This window comes from Ammodytes marinus (genome assembly GCF_949987685.1).
Source record: "Ammodytes marinus genome assembly, chromosome: 13".
NCBI lineage: Eukaryota > Metazoa > Chordata > Actinopteri > Uranoscopiformes > Ammodytidae > Ammodytes > Ammodytes marinus.
The window spans coordinates 14,689,458-14,709,460 of NC_137217.1; the positions used below are offsets into that span (position 1 = coordinate 14,689,458).

Consider the following 20,003-nt stretch of genomic DNA (forward strand, 5'->3'; position numbering starts at 1 on the left):
ACGTGAACATGGCCACTTGTAGACTACAGCAGGTCCTTCTGGTTATAACGTAGGAGGCGTCCCTGTCCATGTCCATTACACACTCAGTCCAAGCACTAAATATACCAATGCAGGTTTGTACTTTTACTTGATGTAACTAAAATTATACTACTTAAAGGTGAAGTTAGTGATTTATTTATGTTAATATAAGTGTTAAATCGCTCTTTATTCATCCAGTGATCACTTATCTAGTGTGCGCGTTTCATAAAGCCGATCTCTCAGTCACCAGCTCTGCATGTAATCGGCAAATAAACTTTTCAGGGATCCCCTACTGATAACCAATCAGAAGAGAGAACGCTACAAACCGGCACCCATCTCACAGTCGGTGCACGTGCAGAGCGACAGATGGGTGAATGTCTATGCGCCTACAATGGCGGAGCAGTTAAAAATCCTTCCCAATGTCAGTTTTGATAGTTCGTATCATGTTTTATCCACAGATAGTATCACACTTATGGATCTGAGATTATGCTAGATAACTCGCTGCTTGAAGACCGCAGTGCATTAATGTGGTGACGTGGGGACGAGGGAGGAGACTGCTAAATGCAGTCACTGACAGGAAGTTAGCTAAACTGACCATTCCGCTTACTTAACCTTTAAAACCAACACAAAAATATACAATAAAGTTGCTGGGAGGTAGCTTCTACTGAGGTCGCCATGGTCATACCCTCTGGGCTTTAATGAATTGAGAACTAATGACTCACATTTGAATGTGACTGTTGTTGGGCAAGACCTTATGTAAACTAAAAAAGGGATTTAGCATAAACAACAAAGCATAAATGTGAGTTGAAATTCAGAGCATGCCTTTCCCGAGTGCACCACAGGAAGCAAAAGTTAGCTTTACAAAAATAAAAGGTCTGGAAAATCTAGATTTATTTTGATGAATAATCAGGGAATAATAACAAAGAATATTGTCAGAAAAATGACAAATAAATCACAGATTTTAGTCTTCTCCATCCATTTATTTCTCCATCAGTGATTCACTTGACATAGTGTTATAGATAATCCCATTGTTTCTTGTGCTAAACAACTTCACTTACCTTATCAAGGACACACCAAACCTGCTCTTCAATGCACAATGATCGAAAAACGTACAAGCTACATTAGCATTGTACACCTGTTGTCGACAGATGTTCTCCTTTTCTTGGCACTCACACACATTAAACATATTCCCTGGCAAACCAGGCACAGATTGGTAGGCTAACTGGGCTGAAAATACTTCTCACCAAGTAATTAAATCGTTTAGAAAATAAGATAAAATACTTCTCTTTTCCCCCCTCACTTTATATTTATTTCAGCCAATCCCCGGCCCCCCCCCCTTTATTTATTCTATACTTTTATATTATCTTCACTTTATCAGTAAAAAAGACAAAACTCTGTTCTCTAGAACTATCTCCCACAGCCATAAATAACATTAATTTTACACGTAGCAACAAGCAGCAGCGACAACAGATGGCCAATTCATCTAGTTGTTGCTGTGTTCAATTAATGGGCCCACAGAACATGTCTGTAAATCATTTAGGGGCCCTAGAATTAAAATTAAGCGACCACGTCTCCCACAACCAACATGATACATTAGATGCTGTAATATTTTAATGTGGATTTGTTGTTCCAAAGAAATAGAAAAAAAATTGTGCAAGTTTTGTGTGTTTTCATTAAATCAGTAACAGTTTAAGCAACACAGTAACATTGATTAGAAAAGTGTTCTCATACAGGGAGACTAATGCTCGGGTACCCTTATCACCTTGTACCAAGGACTAGTGATAAATCACAACATTTGATGCCTTCTACTCGACACGGCCACGTAGCATTTTCCTTTTCTGGTAATTTTCTATCAAGGCCCTTTGTGTGTGACGCAGACACATGAGGTACAATGTAAACTGTTTTATCTCTTCTTTTGGTCCACTGCGATATAACCAGCACATGCAAGATAACAAACTTTTATTATCTGCACTAACCCTGACATTCAGTGGTGCTCCCACACACTGACGGATACACACTCCGTCAGTGTGTTCCAACAAAAACACTTGCACTAAAAAAATAAACTTTTGGATAAGCCCTTTAATAACCTCAAACAGAGCATCCAATAGACACTATATTTGGATGGTTAAACATTGATTCTGAGCCCTGTCCTGAGCAGAAAGTAGTAGTAGATGCCCAATATAGTGCCACGTGCAAACAATTCTATATTAAGTTACATTAAGGCAATGGTATTGCTGACTGACACTAAATATAGACTGGGTGTATATTTACTGTACGTTATCATTTTCCGATAGCTTTAATAGGCATTATAAAATAAATTAAGGACCTATTAAATAGAGCGGCAACATACATTCAAATCCAAATGATATACCAAAACATGGGAACAATCCATCAGCTATCCTCACCATACTGGGTTAAGCAGAAAGGTGCTTCTCATGCATAGTAAAATAACTGTGTGCGTTAAGTCATTTTATTCATCCAGGTAATCCAATGCCAAGTCAGAACAAAAAACTATCCACTTTGTTGTGAAGTTTAACTTCACAATAAAGCATTTTGTTTGATGTTCCCTTGGCACTAGAGAGAACGTTTTTGCCAGGAACCTGTGGCCAGCTCCTCTTGGAGGAAAGACAACATGGTGTCAGCAGTGAAACGACTGGCTGCATGTCTCGTTTCTCATGAATGGGATCCACAAATCTTAGCAGTGCTCCTTACCAGTCTATACCGACAACAACCAAGACAAATCTGACTGTGGGAGACAATCAGCGCTGCATAATGTTTTCTGCACTGCTCGTGGCTTTGTTTTCACAGACTGAATTACAGCTACCATCCAGACTGGGCCGTTAGCTGTCAGTGCTGATAATACAATATATATTTCACACACACACACACACACACACACACACACACACACACACACACACACACACACACACACACACACACACACACACACACACACACACACACACACACACACACACACACACACACACACACACACACACACACACACACACACACACACACACACACACACACACACACACACACACACACACACACACTTTCCCACCAGCTGAGGTTGTAATCAAGAGGTGACACCATGCACAAGATAAGATTCATAAACAGTTTATTGTGTTACAAACAGTAAAATTTGAAACACAAAGATAAAATATGTACAATTATAAAGCCATAAAATTATAATCGTATTTAGAAACAAAATGAACACGTGGGGAAAGATTTAAAATCATGCGACAGCTAAAAAAGACAAACATAACCTGAACCCAACATGTCCCTATGTCGATTGAGTCTTGGAGTGATATTGTTTTTCAGTTTTAAAGCTCTCAAGCAGAGGAAGAACACAATATATCTGAAATATTTATGCAATGTAAGATCCCCTAAGGAACAAGGAAATTAAATAAAATAATTACTTGAATGTAAAAATTAAAAACAGATCAGGAAGGTGTAAAAAAATAAATAAACATACTTATAAATGTGCGACAGAAAATGTTTTTTTTTCCCCCCAACTAATTTTTCAGAATTCACTTCTTTGATGTCTTCTCCACCACCCAGTTGATGACCTGCAATAACAGAAAATAACCTTTTAGAACATTTAGGTTAAGAAGTGACTAGAGAAAGAGGAGAGCCTTTGGTGTTCGCTGGCCTCACCTGTTTAACATTGCTGCTGGCGGCCTTCTTCATCTCGTCGTGCAAACCCCGAGACGTTGTAAGATCCTGAGATGGAGCAATGGAAGCAGGCGGATCACACATACAGACATAGTAAGTATTCAAGTAAGTAAGCTATTCTAACGTGAGCTTTACTCATAAATACCAAACATTTTAGGTCACGGCCGAACACATTTTAACGGGAAAGGGGATTTAATGGATAATTTGTCAGATTAAGATTTTACATACAACACATATGGGAGTATTTTTTTCTCCATATTCAAAATCAAACACATGAAATCTACAGCACACATCACTGGAACAAACTGTATGCAGCCGAAAGAAGACAGCTGTCCATTAAGGAAACTGCATTTTTCTCCAGGTTTATTTTGCAGTTGGCAAGCAAGCAAACTATTGATAAAGAGAGTCAAATAAAAACACCTGATTACAATTTACAAGAAGGCACAAACGCTAGATGAAATTGTGGGTTTTGGCAAAAAAATAGCAAAAGAGACAAATGGTGTCTTCAAACTGTTCCCATTATCCTGCTAATTTGTTTGCAAGGATCAAAAACAAAACACGGCATATGGTCAAAATTGCAGAAATGGACCTGCATACATAGAGTTATACAAACAGAGAGAGGACAGTGCAGGACTGTGCGTGGGCAGTAAAATGACTAACCTTGAGGTAGAATTTGGAGATATCAAACAGTCTTTTGCTGCAGGCCTTAAAGCACTCGTGCTCTGCACTGATCCCATGGTGTTTGATGGTTTTAGCTACTACCTCCAGCAGCATCTGAGGACACCATGAAAAACACATGCACACAATTCTAATATTAGCAAAAATGTAAAAACATGAAACCTCGCCGTGTTTATTCCCCCAACCACCCGACACTAACCCGGTTCAGAGAGACTAATTTTAGAACGGCTCCCGTTTTAAAGAAAGAAAGGGATGTCAACATGTCCCGTTTTGGGGGTGGGGGGTGGGGGGTGGGCGTCCTTGCACAGAGTTACCTTATCATTCAATTTGAGGGCACGCAGGTGCAAACATCCAAATATCTAAGTGGCATCGTCGACAGGGGGAAAAAAAACACATTCCTGAAATAAATGGATGTGCCTTTAATCTTGTCACAGTGACTGTTCTGTAGAAACACAACATATTATTGTAGGGAATCATTGGTGCCAGTCGGTCTCATGAGGAGCAGAAAAAAAGACAGCTTTTAATCTATGTCCCGAATAAACTGCTATCATTATTTCTGAATGGGGCCAACTGTTCTTTCCTATGCTCGGGTTTGGAGGATAAGCCTGTTTGGATAGTAAATCACAAATCAGAACAAGTCAAGGACGGGATGCAGATTGTAAGCTGCACGCGGGACAGAGGAAAACGTTATGCAGGAGTGTGCTTCTGTCATTGCACACAAATATGTCACAGACAAGAGTGAGTGAGTGTGTGTGTGTGTGTGTGTGTGTGTAGTCAGGCAGCAGGTGATATGATAATGGTATAGCTGGTTAAGAGCTTCTGCGGTGGCATTATAATGCAGCCCACACATTCACAGTGATCACATGCAAAACGTTAAACATTTATCTTTGCCGGAGCTGCAGCGCAACCCTCATTTGTAGTAGAAGGACTGCAAGTGTGTTTTTAGTGAGCGTCTGTCTGCCACTGTGTTAAAATGTGTAAAGTTGTTGGCAAGTAAGAGGATAAACATGTTCAGTTGTTTTTCGATGTTAGTATAAAAATGTAATTGTTATCAGTATAATATGAAGACTACAGGGAAAACCAATGATTAAGCACAACATGGGTTTTTATTTATCCTGGCCATTGCTTCTGTCAGTTATGATAACATTTTACTCAATAAAGTAGTTATTGCGATCCTGTTTGAGTGTGGTAACATTGCTAAAAATGTACTAATAGTAAGACTGATGGGATGAGGAACAATAAGTACGTCACCATGAGTAGTTGTGAGCTAGTATGACAGCTTTATTATATACTGCGGTGAAACCCAGCCAGGGTTGTTTTCAGATGGCACAGTGCTCCTGCCTTAAAAGCAGTTTTATTTAGGACAGAGGTCGATTGGCCAGCAAACCAGGCTCCTTATCTTTGCAGCTCTAGAAACTTAGGCAATGCTAGCATTAGCTTGTGGACCTTCTGGAGCACTGAGATGTAATGTTGTAGAGGAAAGAAAGAAGACTTCAAACGGCATAAACAACATGGGGAAAACGTAAAGGGCATTTCATTTTCTGAGCCTAACAAATTACATTTGGGTATTTTTTTTCCACTTTCTTTTTTTTCAATCCAAAGCAAACAGGGTGTGAGGTTTCTGAAGAAAAGTAATTTTTTCAATAAGCTGACATTTCAACGTTAATCACCAACTATAGCAGTAGGTATAATAAGTGCAGTATTGTGCCTTTATGGTCAATGTCTGCTATCAAAGTGCATGCCAGCAAGTGACTAAAATCCGCTTTTATACCATTAAACCCTTCTACCTTCATTATACCCTTCTAAAATAAGACACACACACACTCACCCTGTTGTGTTTCTGAGAGCGCGACTCTTTGGCACTTTTGTCCTCCGTTTGTCCTTGATGCTGTTGAGGTTTAGTTGTGTCAGCAGAGGGAAGAGTCACCAAACCTGGGCAGCAAATGAACAAAAAGGCAATACCATCATGGCAGTGCATAACCCTCACATATGGCTGAACAGAAAAAGACTGACAAAAACTTTGACAAAAAAGACAATAATCAGAATATACAACTAGAGAAGTATGTTTATATCATTTGATGTGAATCACTGCTACAATAGTCCATTTATTTGTTAAGTACTTTTACAGGTCTTCAGAATTTCTCACCATTTGCAGTACAACTAGAATTTGTTAAAAACAAAAGTAGGATCTGTTTCTGTAAAGCATGTTGTAAGGGCTGAAATAAGATCATTTGTAAATCCTATCTTATTTGAAAGGATCTGTAGGTGATAATTGGATAGCTTTATGTGCAGTTTTCGGATGTATCAATCACATTTCACATTACATTTTAACCCTCTTATATATAAAGAATATTATTATATTTATGACCATATGGAGAGTTGATGAATAATAAATGTTAGAAGTGTAATTCAATTTCCCAGATCAATCGTTTTCTTCTCAGCCCACCTTCTTGCCCAACTCCATACACACAACATCATGTTGAATTCATGGACAATAGAAGGTTGATTGGAAAACAAGGGAACAGAACCAGTTACAGGTGTTTCATGCATTTTTGAATTCGATCACCTGTGCACTTTTTTTTAAAGGTTGAGTGTTTTTTGTTTACCTGAAGACGATCGTGTTGCTGCTGAAGACAAAGACGGGTTAATGGTGGAAAAGTTGGACAGGGATCTGCTGGGCTGTTGTCGCAGAGACCTAACGGCGGGGTGTGTCCCACTGCTGCCACTGCTCTGAGAACAGAGGGAGTCGCTGCTCTCCGACTTCACCAGCCTGGATACATCCGACAATCACGCAAAGACACAAAAAATTAAGGACATTCCACGGAGCAGTACCCCATGATGTACCCTTCAACATATGCACCGATATGGGTGTCTGTTGAAGTTTAAAACTATTGGATCTGCCCAGTGCCACTCTGGATTAGCCAACCAATCGCATAACATTTGGTTGTCACGTGTGTCATGAGCCGGCTTCTGACGGTGCATTCCAGTTGAACAGGGAAATCGGAAATTTCCGACTTCACTACATATTGTGGTCTATGGATCTACCGGTACCTGGCAACGGTAACTTGCTAGAGCCTAACGTTTAGTTATTTGGACGAGAAAGGTTGTCGGCGTCCATACTTTCGCGAGCAGATGCACTGGAACACAGACAGGTAGGAACTCGGAACTACCAAGTCGGAAATCTCCGAGTTACGAGTATAAAGGAACGCAGCATTCAACTGAAACTGGAGCGCGACTTCGACGTCATCATTCTCAGCCACTCGCTCTGTTCGCTGATTGGACGGCTGTAGATTTTCCTGAGAAAACTGAGAAATTCCCCGCACCCCCAGACTGACTACTGAAGGGAAAATGAAATTTGAGCGGAAGTAGGTAGGCGGGCGGAGCCAGGCTAACATGCACCAGCATCATCATACCTTTTGCGAGGATAGCCCCCGATGACCTCCGTGTCCCGCGAACTGCGCTTGAGTCGTGCCACATCGGCGTTCTGCAGGGTCTCTCCGTCAGGCACACTTCCTGGTTCTGACATCACAGCAGGGGAAGGGGCGGGGCTTAGGGCGAAGGGGAGGGCACAGGGCTCCTTGGAGCAGGTGGTCTGGGTCTCATAGCGGATCAGACGTGACTGGAGTCTCACAAAGGCCCGGTCCCTGTCCATGGACCGCTGATTGTCCAGGCAGAACCTAGACAAACAAACGTTATCAAGTTTAAAAAAAAATTATAGAAGTAAAGAAAAAAAATGCGAGTTATTTTAGCAAAGAAGTTACTGTATAGTTGGTAGGGACTTACTCTATGCCATGGTAATGAGAAACTGAGGCTTCGCTGAAGGGCAACTGGCAGACTCTCCGGGGAGAAAGGTCTGGTGACAACTGAAACACATTATTACTGTTGAACAGAAAGAGAATGTGGAAGAGAGTTGGGGTGGAGGGGATGGGGAGAGAAAGGAGAAACAAATCAACAGGTTGTCAAAGAACATGTTTTTAAGCCTCTTCATATATCACAAATACAAATGTCACTAATAAAAAAGGCGCAGACAGTTTGGCCTGACATAATTATTAACAGTAGCTGCTGACTGCTTCGCTCTAGAATTATGTTTTGTGCAACCCTTCTCAATTTTTCTACAGAGGTTGCAAGCTCGCTATAGCAGACAAATTATCATAATCAAATCCTCATTATGGGTTCATTAAGTGTTTGTCTTTTGGAGCAGTCATAAAAAAACACTATAGATACTGATTAACTTACTCCAGTTACATGGAATATTTCAGTGGTGTGACATTTGTCCTGTATCATAACGATGTTGTGTCTGCCACTCTCAGGCAGCCTGTGTCTGCCTGATTCTGTGGCAGTCTCTGTTTATATCTTTGTCTCTTTATGCCTGCCTGTGTGAAGGCCTAGTTAAAGTAAATGTATTTCAAGCTTCAGTCATTGCTCACTTAGAAAAAATCCAGTTCTGGGAGCTTCATGTCAAGTAACTAGTCCAAATGGAACCTAAACGGATGGCTGAACCTACCTTCTGTTGATAGCCAGTGGTTGGAGCTCATAGGTCGGCTGGCCATCAGCTGTGAAGTGTTTCAGAAGTTCTCTGGCATCCAATAAAGCAGGGGAAGCCCTTTGACTGTCTTTGGGACCCAGCAGACTGTCACTGGAACCTTGGCCTAACATACTCAATCTTAAAAACACACAAACTGGATCAAATAAAGAACATTAAAGCTCCCATATTATACACTTTTCGGTTCTATTATACACCATATTATATGATCTTAGTGGTCCGTAATACGTTTTTCTTTAATTGTTTGCTGAAAAAAACTTTCAGATAATTTATTGTACTATGCTGATGTTCAGCTAATCTCACAATGGCCTATTTTTTTAAAAAGAGCTGCAGCTCCCCTCGTAAATAGACAATCTTTGAGCTCCCCCCGCCCCCTGTCCGGAAGCGAAGCCAGATACGACTCGCCCTCTGTCTGTCAGGGCTGTGGACCAATAAGAAATAGGGGTGTGGGCTGCACAGTGGAAGCTTCTGGCTTTCCAGTTTGTGAGGTCAGAAAAGGGGAGCATTCTGACTGGAGTATATTGGGTGGGGGAGGGGTGGTGGTTTCAGAAAGGGGGAGAGTGAGAAAAGGAGAGTGTTATTTTTTTAAATATTTTGGCAGTCTCTAGGCACACCGTGGACCCATGGATATGTTAGAACACATGTAAAAAGGGCATTTAGCATAATATGTGACCTTTAAGAACACAGAGTTATCTTGAATATTTAAATCTAATTCACCTCCTCCTCTGGCGTCTCCTCTGAAGGTTCTCTATGTTGTGGAGGACACTCCTCTCAGGCCAGTCTGACAGCAGGTGGGAAACCTTCTGAAAACCTAAGAGTACAAAACAACAAGGGCCTTCTGAGTCATCGCTCCCATAGATTCATTTGGAAATTCGAAAAATTTGGAAAGATAATTTCGTAGCTGGGAAATTAAGGGAGGGTGGGACAAGAGATTTGTTTTTCTTTTTCATATGTAACTGTTGTTATTTCCTTCTCTTTGTATTTATCATTTTGTAGGTTCACTCATATGTAGTAGTTTAACATTTAGTTTTGTCTTTTTTATATAGGGGAAGGTGGGGTGATTTGTGCATTTTGGAAGTTGCAAAACCCCTTGTTTCTAGAAAACCGTGGAAGAAATTGGAAATGTGACCACATATTTAAGAAGAGCCATCCATTTGACTCATCCTGTAAAGAAGGGAGACACAAGGAATAAGATATAAGCACATTTAAGCTCAAAAAACTGTGTTTTGCCTTTCAAAGTAAAATTTCCATGATCAAGGTTTTTTGATTATTGTGTCTGAACAATTATAGACACGTTTGAAAACATTTGACACATGTTTTAGTGCTTTGGTATGCTACACTTTGAGTCTATATAGTTAGCACAATGTCAACCCTAAATTGCTGCATCATGCCTATTATCCAAAATTCTGGGGATGGGGTGATTTGTGCGCAAGGGCCTGGGTGAGTTATAAGTAAGTAAGTAAGTAAAATGTATTTATAAAAGCACATTTATGACAGTTTGCACTGTCCAAAGTGCTGTACATAGTGCATTCAGTAGGTAAACAATGAAGGTAAAATAACAATAACCAAAATAAAAGACGTAAAGCCCATACATCCACATAAACACAGATAGTAGTGCAGAGGTAAGTAAGTAGTGCAGAGGTTAATGGGGAGGAAACACCAGGGTGTACATATGGGTTTTGAGCCTTGATTTAAAGGCAGAAATGTAGGGGGAATCACATTTGTCAGGTGGCAGTTGGTTCCACAAGCACGGAGCAACTAGTGCAAAGTACATTTCTGAGAGTTGTGCCAGTGGCATGGCTGTATACGCTGGTCACCAAAAGAAAGTGATAGTCTACAGTAGCTCAGGAGAGAGTGACATCTCAATTCCACTTAACGACACCACTGATGAGAGTTCAGATGGCCAGAAAGATGATGATGGTGACTTTGTCATTGTGACACAATGACGCACAAATCACCCCACGTAGTGGGGTGATTTGTGCGACAAGACAACTTTTTTCCGAAAGCTATATTTCTTAAACAGTTTATTCCAGATCCAAAGTTTTTATTGCCAGGGATGCACAACATCCTGAAATATATGTACATATTTGAGTTGGAGACATAACTGTCAAGGCCTCACTTTAAAATCACTTTGAGTAAAAAGTTGCACAAATCACCCCACCTTCCCCTATTACTTTTGTGCTTACTATACAATTTTATTTCATGATGATTACAATTTTATATGCACATTGCACAATTGTAATGGCCACAAAAAGTAGCCCTGAATGTATAAGTGGAATATTTGTGAGATTGAATCGCTCAATAAAAAGATTTAAAAAAAACACAGAGAATTTCAAGCACTGGTTGAAAAAAGTGCCAGTGGTTGAAAAACTGACTAACCGACAAACTCCTCTTCAAAACCGAGATAGGGTGCGTCACATCAAGAAGTAACTACAAACTCAAAAGTACACTGTGCCTCCAAATCAGTTTTCAACTTCTAAACGAGCCTTCATGTATGAATAGGGAGATCCTTGGTTGTGTAAATATTATAAGGCTTTATTTTTCTGAAATCAATCAAATTAAAGTAGTTTTTAAAATGCTGATGGATAAGCATTTACAGGAGCTTGAAGTAAAGAGTTTATTGCTGCCAGGAAAACTTGGTTAGAAAGCTAACATTATATCCTGAAACAGTTCAGAAATGACCAAGTACAGAAGGCAACATGGAAACCACGTCCTATGTGATGTATTGCAAGAGTTAGTCATACTTCCACTTGAGCCAGGTTAGTTGCTGACCTCTTGGCAGATTGAAACCGGAAAAATGAAATCTCAGCATCCACAACATCCCCACTCCATCAGCGCTTTTCTTATGTTTGGACAGGAAGACTGTTTGTTATCTCAAGGTGGACGGAAAAGTGATGAATGATACAGCAGGTTTGCCTACGAGATGAGGGGGTTTCATGCACAGCAATAGCTCCGAGGTGGTAAGGGTATTATATGGATTGACTGAAGCGCTCCGCCAGCGGTTTGACAGCCCACACAAGTCATTTCCACCTTTAGGCGCTGCAGATACACAAATGCAAAAAGACGTTCCTAATGGACTCCAGTAGCTGTCCGTTTCTGTAAACGACATCGCCCATCTCCAGGGAAGATGAGTGGGCAGGAATTATGGAGTAAAATTACCTGATTTTGCATGTCTCCCTGCATGTTTACACCTGACACCACTGTTTCTGAAGCTCAGTGGCACAGCTCTAAAGAAATTTGAATAAATCATTTACGTGAGTTCCTGGTGATTTTGACATACTCTATGTAAATGGTACTGAACTCAGGAGGATAGACGGAAATACAAGGCCATTATGTGTCTATTTTATGGCATTGGACAAGTACTACTATTCCTGGTAAAAAGTGTTAGTCTATTCCCGTCTATTATATTAAAAGTATCCTATAATTATACAATACATATTATGACCACCAATATGCAGAACCTGCTTGACATGCAGGTATATTAGCCCCACAGCAACATTTAAAAAAACAGTTACAGTCACTGTGCACATTATGCCCTTGCTGCAAGTTGGGTCTCATTTTATTGCTTACAATTCATTTGAGTATTATTAGCCGTTTCCTTAAAATACTCCTCCTAGGAATGTGTCTGAAGTGAATACTAATGATGCAATGCTGCGCAACACTCCAGGGCAAGTCAGAATATGCGTTTTAGTGAGTGGGTCAACAAATTCTATGTATTTCTAGATTAGAATCTAAGGCCAATTAATATTTGTAAATTAAATCATTTGAGTACAATCTGGTACTAGGTATCATAGTCAGGGCTCCCTTACATCTTTTGGCACATACCAATGGTTATGTTAGTGAGAAAACAGCAGGTGATTGCTTCCGTCTGTGTCATAGTATTGTTTAATGTAATGGTTTTCAACATAGCTATTGGATTTTGAAGTATTCAAGTCATATCAATCGGGCTTGTAATTACAAGCAGCTGTTTTCTTTCATGTCAGCTTCCGGATACATCAGGAAATTCTGACAATGATGATATTCCACCTTGGCATTTAAGACCCAAAAAAGTTCAACACACTGGTGGTAAAATGGCATGATTACATACTAATAGAAGAAAAAGTAATTAAAAAGTAACCATCTTGGAATAATAAGCTTGAATGCTCCCATGACGTATTGAAGGCAGTTTTTCCAGTTATTCCAATTCAGCTGAAATGTTGTGAATGTAGCATTTGTCAAACAGGCATTAGATGGCTTTTTGTCACTCTCTTTGTCCATACCAGAGTTCTTGGTGGCCATACTCTCTGGCTGGTCTGTCAGGTGACAGGTGGCAGCAGAGGGCAGAGTGGAGTCAATCATCTTCAGATACTGCTCCCTGGCCAGACACAGAATGACCCTCAAGTCATTGGCAGGTATTGAGGATGAGGCCGGTTCTTCTTCTTCTTTCTGTCCTGGACACACAAACAAAGGCTGGGGTTCATTTTAGTAACATCTCAAGTTAAGTTTTTGGCTCACTGGCAAACTAGTTCAACTAAGCAAAACCATGGAGGACCATGGTTGGGTGGGTTGATAGTGGATTTGTCGCACGGATAAAGGAGAGTATTAATTTATTATTTTCTGTTTCAAAGCAGCACTGAGTAATTATAATATACATGTTGGTAGTCCCCCCGGTAGCAGTAATGTAAGGCTGAGCAATAACATTAATTGAAACCCACACTCTGAACCTTATGTACCAGAATTAATTTAAGTTGACTGATCTTGAAAGATCTTATTCTTCATATATTCAGAAATTGTATTTATTTATACAGTCAAGAATCATAGTCCACTATTTAAATTATTAAAATGTAAAAGAAAAACTATTTAATTGTCCCAATAAATGTATTTGCTGTAGTTTGCAAAAAAATATATGTTGAGTTTTAAACTTCACTAGATCTTTAAGTACATGGGTGTGATAGGACAAATAAAACATATTCCCACTACATTAGAAAAGGCTGAGAGTTATAATTAATATCCTTTGTAAGCCAATGCATCAGCTTGCATCACACAGACAGCTTACAACAGAAACACGAAAACACAGACACTTCAAATAATCAGCAAAACTTCCAAGAGTACTTCTAACTTTTGCAACTCATAAGTACATGCCTTTTCCCAATTTAATGAAGTCAGAATATACTGTGATGAATTTCATTAAGGTCTCTGTGGTGTGGCAGAACTCTTCATTCTGCTCATGGCCTTTTTCAAAGAGCAGCCATATTGCTTCTCCTCAAGTCTGAAGAATTTCACTCCACTTCCTTTAATCTCGCTCCACTCCACTGGTGTTTGACTATCTTTGCCTACCAAGGGACATTTTGGGTGTCTGTAAAATATAATGATATTTCAACAGTATATGCACCAGCCTGTGCGGAGAGCTGAAGAGAGCTGAGAGTTTGAGCTGATGACAGTTCTGGAAGCTCTGAGTTCATTCAGTGGCTTCAGAAATTATCCAGACCCATTCACTTCTTGCACACTGTAGTGTTGTAGATGTAATTTAAAATGGATGAATTGCCCATAAATCTACACTCCGCAATACCCCATTTCAAAGTCAAAACAGTTTGAGAAATCTTTGCCAATTTAGTAAAAATCCCAAAAATGAAATATTTAAGTACGTTTGCAGACCCTTATTTCATTACTTTGTAGAAGCCCCTCTGGCATTACAGGTTTGAGCATTCAGTCCCAAACAGGCTTTGCACACGGATTTGTTAAGTTTTTCCCATTTTCCAGGCATATTCTCTCTAACTCTACCATATTGGATGGGAGGTACCTGTGAACTGCCATCTTCAGGTCCCTCCACACAGATTTCTATGGGATTCAAGTCTGAGCTTTGGCTAGGCTTTTCAAAATCAGTTGGCATGTCCCAAAGTCACTCCAGTGTTGTCTTGGCTGTACGCGAGTCATTCTTGAGCTGAAAGGTGAACCGTAGCCCTAGTCTGAGGAAGCCTGTGCTGTGGAGCAGATTTTCTGAAAAAGACCTTTCAGTCTGTCTTCCCTCATTTCTGACAAGTTTCCCTGTCTGTGCCCATAGCATGATGTTGACACCACCATGCTTCACTCTATGGATGGTATTAGCCAGGTAATGAGCAGTGCTTGGTGTTAGCCAGACCAAGTGCTTGGAGGTCTTCCAAAAGAGTACAATTTTCTCATCAGAAAATACAGTATTTTCCATCATGCTCTCAATATCCTTCAAATGCCACCAGACAAACTGTAAGCAGTCTAAAGGTCTGATTGATGGAGTCCTGCTGAAAGGTCGTAAATTCACTTTTCCACAGTTGGACTCCAATCAAGTTCAAGACGCTTCTCAAGGATAATTAGCCAGCATAAGCACCTGACCACCATTTGAAGAGCCACAGCAAAGGGTCTGAATATGCCTACTTATGTAAATGAGGGATTTCAGTTTCAGTTTTTTAATAAATTAGCAAAAACTCTGAAAGACATGTGTTCCCTTCGTCATTATGCTTAATTGAGTATCGATGCATTTCTAATTGCATCTAGTATCAAAATGTGCAAGGATGAAGTGGCCTGAATACTTATTGAAGGCACTGTACATACCTTGCATCCATTTGATATAAAATGTTGGAAAATTTGGAAAATTTAATTTCCCAGAGCCCAAGATGATGTATTCAAATGTCTCCTTTTATCCGACCAGCATTGTAAACTCCAAAGATAAACAAGTTATTATAACTAAATCGATAGCTAAATCGACAAGTTCTCTGAGCCCAAATAATTTTTTTCCAAAAGAGATGATTTATGTTGTAGTTTCTACTACACATTTTTGAGGAGATTAGCCATGACGCAAATGGAACGATGTGTTCTCCGATCCATGACTTTTGCAAAGTGTGTGTTTTTGATCGCATAATCCAATTAAGACTTAATATTAGGCCAGAGTGGTTGCGTCAATCTGGATAACTTAAAGATGATGAGATGGTAAAAAGGACTATTTTTGGAGGAAGGGGTGAGCCAGCAGCCATTTTAAGGGTCAGGAAAAGGTTAGCAACATGAAGGCAACAAATCCTTCTTAAATAATCCCCATCACACATTAAAAGAATTTGCTGAACAGGGTGCACGGTCAAATGGGTTTATGCATGCGTGTGTCTTTCTTGAAGTTTACATGAAGTGGAAAAAAAGGTTTTTATTTTCAAACATTGTTCCTGAAGAGAAGACGCGCAACAGTTATTAGACAGGTAAATAAAAATGTGTGTGTTTTGTAAAAAAATATGTTCCCAAAAAACTCCCTAACCAGTTTTTTTACAGAACTATTGTATATACATTACATATCAGTGATTCTTGAGAAGCGGGACAAAAGGCTGTCTTCCAATGTTAACTGCTGTTATGTTTAAGTAAAAAATATTTAAAATTGTAGATGTTATTAGGGATTAAAAATAGAATGTCTGGAGCGCAATTATCACCTTAAATTTTATTTTATCATTATTATGTCAAATATATCTTCTATATAGATCTTCTCACGACGTCCAAAACAGTGTGTCCACAGAGAAGGGTTCAATCATTCACATGCAATAAAACCTATTAAAAATGTACTTTAATGATTAAAAAGAGCTTTTTCATCAAAAGCAACACTAAATAATCTCTCATAGCAATAAAAACACATTCATGTTTTATAAGGTTTCTAAGTGGTGGGACACTTTTTGTCACCACCGTCAGACAATCCATTAAAATGTAATAAAATCAGGCAAAATAAGGGCCAGCTGTCACTATCAAGGACCTCTTGTCACATTCTACCTCTGCAGAGTCAGACAGACTCTGATAAGTGTTGTAGTTTTAGAATATTTTACATTACAAATCTTGAAAGTCCTGCGTCACAACCATGATACGTCAACACCGACTTACAATTTCTGAAGAAGTTGTTTGAAATGTTTCAATCATTTTATTTTCCTGAAGTAGTTCATACTAGCACCTATCATCAACAGAAAAACCAAATGGCTACTAGAAAAACTCTATTTGTTCTGTTTAAGAAACGTTAAATATGTCAACACCGTCAGATATAAAAAAAAATTATATTCATATACATTTTGAAAATATTTTGGTAACACTTTATAATAACTATCCGTTGTAACTCGTTAATAGATCATTAGTAAACTCTTAATTAAACAATGGTAGATAGTTAATAGTTTAATAATTGAATCAGTTCATCTGGGAGGTAACCCGAGATTAACTGATCACGTCACGTTCAAGTCCATGGCATGCAAAGTGTGTATTGAGTTTATTTAAAAATATTTGAAAATGGGGCTGCCCTTAGTTGCCCATGCACTGTGTATAGTCTATAGCCTATTTCAGCCTCGTCGGTATCTCGGATTACCTCCCAGATGAACTGATTCAATTATTAAGCTATTAACTATCTACCATTGTTATAAATCCTTAACAAACTGCTAACAAACACTTAACAAATCATTAATAATCATTAATTAAGAGTTTACTAATGATCTATTAACGAGTTACAACGGATAGTTATTATAAAGTGTTACCAATATTTTTAGTTTTGGTGAATATTTGTGATCACTATACATCTCATGGGTCTAGCATAAATTGAGGGAAAATCTATTTGTGTTTAATGGTGTCTGATGGTGTTGACACAAAACAAGGAATGGCAAGGTAAAAATCCCATTTTGATAAAAAGGACAAAAGCTGGGAGGTTGTGTCAAACCTTAGCTCAGTAGCTTAGTATATGTTGGATACATACATGTAATTTAATTTGCCTAAACATAGGGTTTGTATTTTTTCAACATTGCACCCTGTTTTGTCCCACTACTTAAGAATCACTGATGTACATTCTAGGGTGTATTTTAGATTTCAGGGACACTTTGAAAGTTGTACTTACTGAGATATTCTTTAAGTACCAGGGTCTGGACCTTGGTCACCTTCTTCTCTATCTTCAGCAGGCCATCTCCTTGGAGTAAGGGCAGAGAGCCAAGTATGTTGCCTACAGCTCCTCCTGCTCAAACACAGATAAGCAGTGAATAAAAGGAAAAAGAGATAATGATTTAAGATAATTTGCAAACCTCAACAGTGTAGCAGAACTCATAGAACATTTGGATATTTTTCTCATGGGAATCGGTGCAAAACAGAAGGACACTCCATTGATTTTACAGAAAAACAACTTTAAATATTGAGTGGATAAGAAAGAGGAAGCCAAACATGGTTTTGCTATACGTGGTCATCTATTTTTTTTCCAGCTTCTCTCTCAACTTTCCATTTTACCTTAAAACAAATTTGATACCTTTTATTTACCTTTTCTAAAAACAAATATTAAAAGTAGACAACCGAAGAGAAGAATAAAATTTTCTATTTGCAGGTGTCATGAGGAAAAAATATAAACCTAAGATTGCTGTCCAAATACACTGCTTGATTAATTTAATTTGTAACCCATTTGTTGGAAAAAAAGAGACAAGAATGTTACCCAGAAACCAGGCCAAAAAGTTATATGGAGTATTTCATGCTTTTGTTCAGGTGCAAAGACTCTTGGGTGTGCATTTTAGGACTTTGATTTCTAGTAAAAACTGCATTGTGTTCACTGTGTTATTGCATCAGTTGGGGCCCCTTTGATTGACCTGCTCTGCATTTAAAAGGACTTCAAAAATGTCTCCTGAAGGTTAAAAGCAGCGGGAACTCTCGCAAGGAAACACAGCAGTGGGTCTGCTGAATAAAATATAGAGCCCAAGTACAATGATAGACTTTTAATCAGGAAAAAAGCTTTTCGTTTAGCAAAACAAACAGGCTGAGATTCATGTGTCTGTCCTTCTGCTGGGTCATAAACAGCCAAGGTTTCTGTTCAATCATCCTCCCAGTTCATCCCTCTATACATTCACTCCATTCCGCCTCTACCTCTCCTTTCCGTGTAAATGTATTTTTTAAAGACAGGCTAGCTGGATGAACAATGGAAACCCCTCAACGTCTGTCCATGAGGCCATAAGGGTCCTCGACACCAATCGAGCTGAGGAGCTTTTCTTTAGAAATTTGCAGAAAAGAAATTGCTGCCAGATGTTCCCAAATCTCCAAATGCTGATCAAGGAGCTCTTTAAATTTGATTGCAGTACAACAGAGGATTTTTTAAGTGTTAGACAAGAGAGACATGAGGCAAAGATAGTGTGTGAGGTGAAATGGTCAGATGTGTAATAGTGCCAAAGCAGAAGTAAAAAGTAAAAATAAAAAATAAAATAGCCTAATAGTATACCTCAGTATGACAGTAATCCAGTGACAGTTGTCTGTCAAACGTGTTCACATTAAGAAACAGGAACAGCTAGTCGCTTATTCAGCTATTTTTTTTTATTAATTTCAATTCTCCAAAATGTAAACAAACAAAGAATTAAAAATAATATTAATAAAAATAATAAAAAAAAAACAGGGCTGACGTTGTATTCCACAGATAAGCCACTGGCTCCAGGGCAACATTATATTTCCTGTTCACATCCCCTAAAGCACTTAGGGAATTGTAGATTTCTAAAACAGAAATACAGCATCTCCTATCCATCTACCAGAGAACCAAGAGTTATATAAAGGTTTGTGTCCATCTCATTGATATTCTCTCACACAGATTGTCAGGTCCAAGGTGCTGCGTTAGTAAAAGGTTTTTGAAAATCAAAGTGACAGTGGCACGCACACACACACACACACACACACACACCTCTACGGACATGACAACATAATATACCTGATGACGATAGAGACTTCACTCTCAGCAACCCGGAGACAGTTGCCATGGCAGCTGCTCCATTTATTTGACTTTCTGAGTGCAACATCCTGACCCTGCAGCCTCCACACCCGACATCTTCTGAGCCTTGGACCAACAGGAAGTATTGCACACTCTCACCTTTAACCTCTACGTCAGGCACTACAAGGAACAGAAGGGCAGAGATTACATCCATACTTTACATCCAAATGACTCTAATAACTGTAGAGTCATTTTAACTATTTCATGTTTTACAAACTTGTTTGAAAATATTTGCATGAATTAATATGCCATTTTAGATTAATTTTTTTTTCCCAATACATCGACTTAATGTATCATACGCTGTGTATTTAAGTGGTTCCGATCTCTCCTAATCAATCA

At 39.0% G+C, this 20,003-nt stretch overlaps 1 protein-coding gene across 1 annotated transcript in view; it reads right to left on the reverse strand.

Annotated features, from left to right (window-relative positions):
• Window positions 1-3,483: 3,483 nt before the first annotated feature.
• mtbp (MDM2 binding protein) overlaps window positions 3,484-20,003 on the reverse strand; it is a 30,310-nt gene continuing 13,790 nt past the window's right edge. Inside the window, exons 12-23 of the mRNA XM_080039110.1 lie at window positions 19,605-19,784; window positions 17,775-17,888; window positions 13,186-13,356; window positions 9,644-9,737; window positions 8,888-9,046; window positions 8,167-8,262; window positions 7,797-8,060; window positions 6,990-7,153; window positions 6,212-6,315; window positions 4,366-4,479; window positions 3,688-3,753; window positions 3,484-3,599 (exon numbers count right to left, since the gene is read on the reverse strand). Coding sequence (XP_079895236.1) covers window positions 3,561-3,599; window positions 3,688-3,753; window positions 4,366-4,479; window positions 6,212-6,315; window positions 6,990-7,153; window positions 7,797-8,060; window positions 8,167-8,262; window positions 8,888-9,046; window positions 9,644-9,737; window positions 13,186-13,356; window positions 17,775-17,888; window positions 19,605-19,784 — 1,565 coding nt within the window. The 3' untranslated portion in view covers window positions 3,484-3,560. The remainder of the gene's footprint in view (window positions 3,600-3,687; window positions 3,754-4,365; window positions 4,480-6,211; window positions 6,316-6,989; window positions 7,154-7,796; window positions 8,061-8,166; window positions 8,263-8,887; window positions 9,047-9,643; window positions 9,738-13,185; window positions 13,357-17,774; window positions 17,889-19,604; window positions 19,785-20,003) is intronic.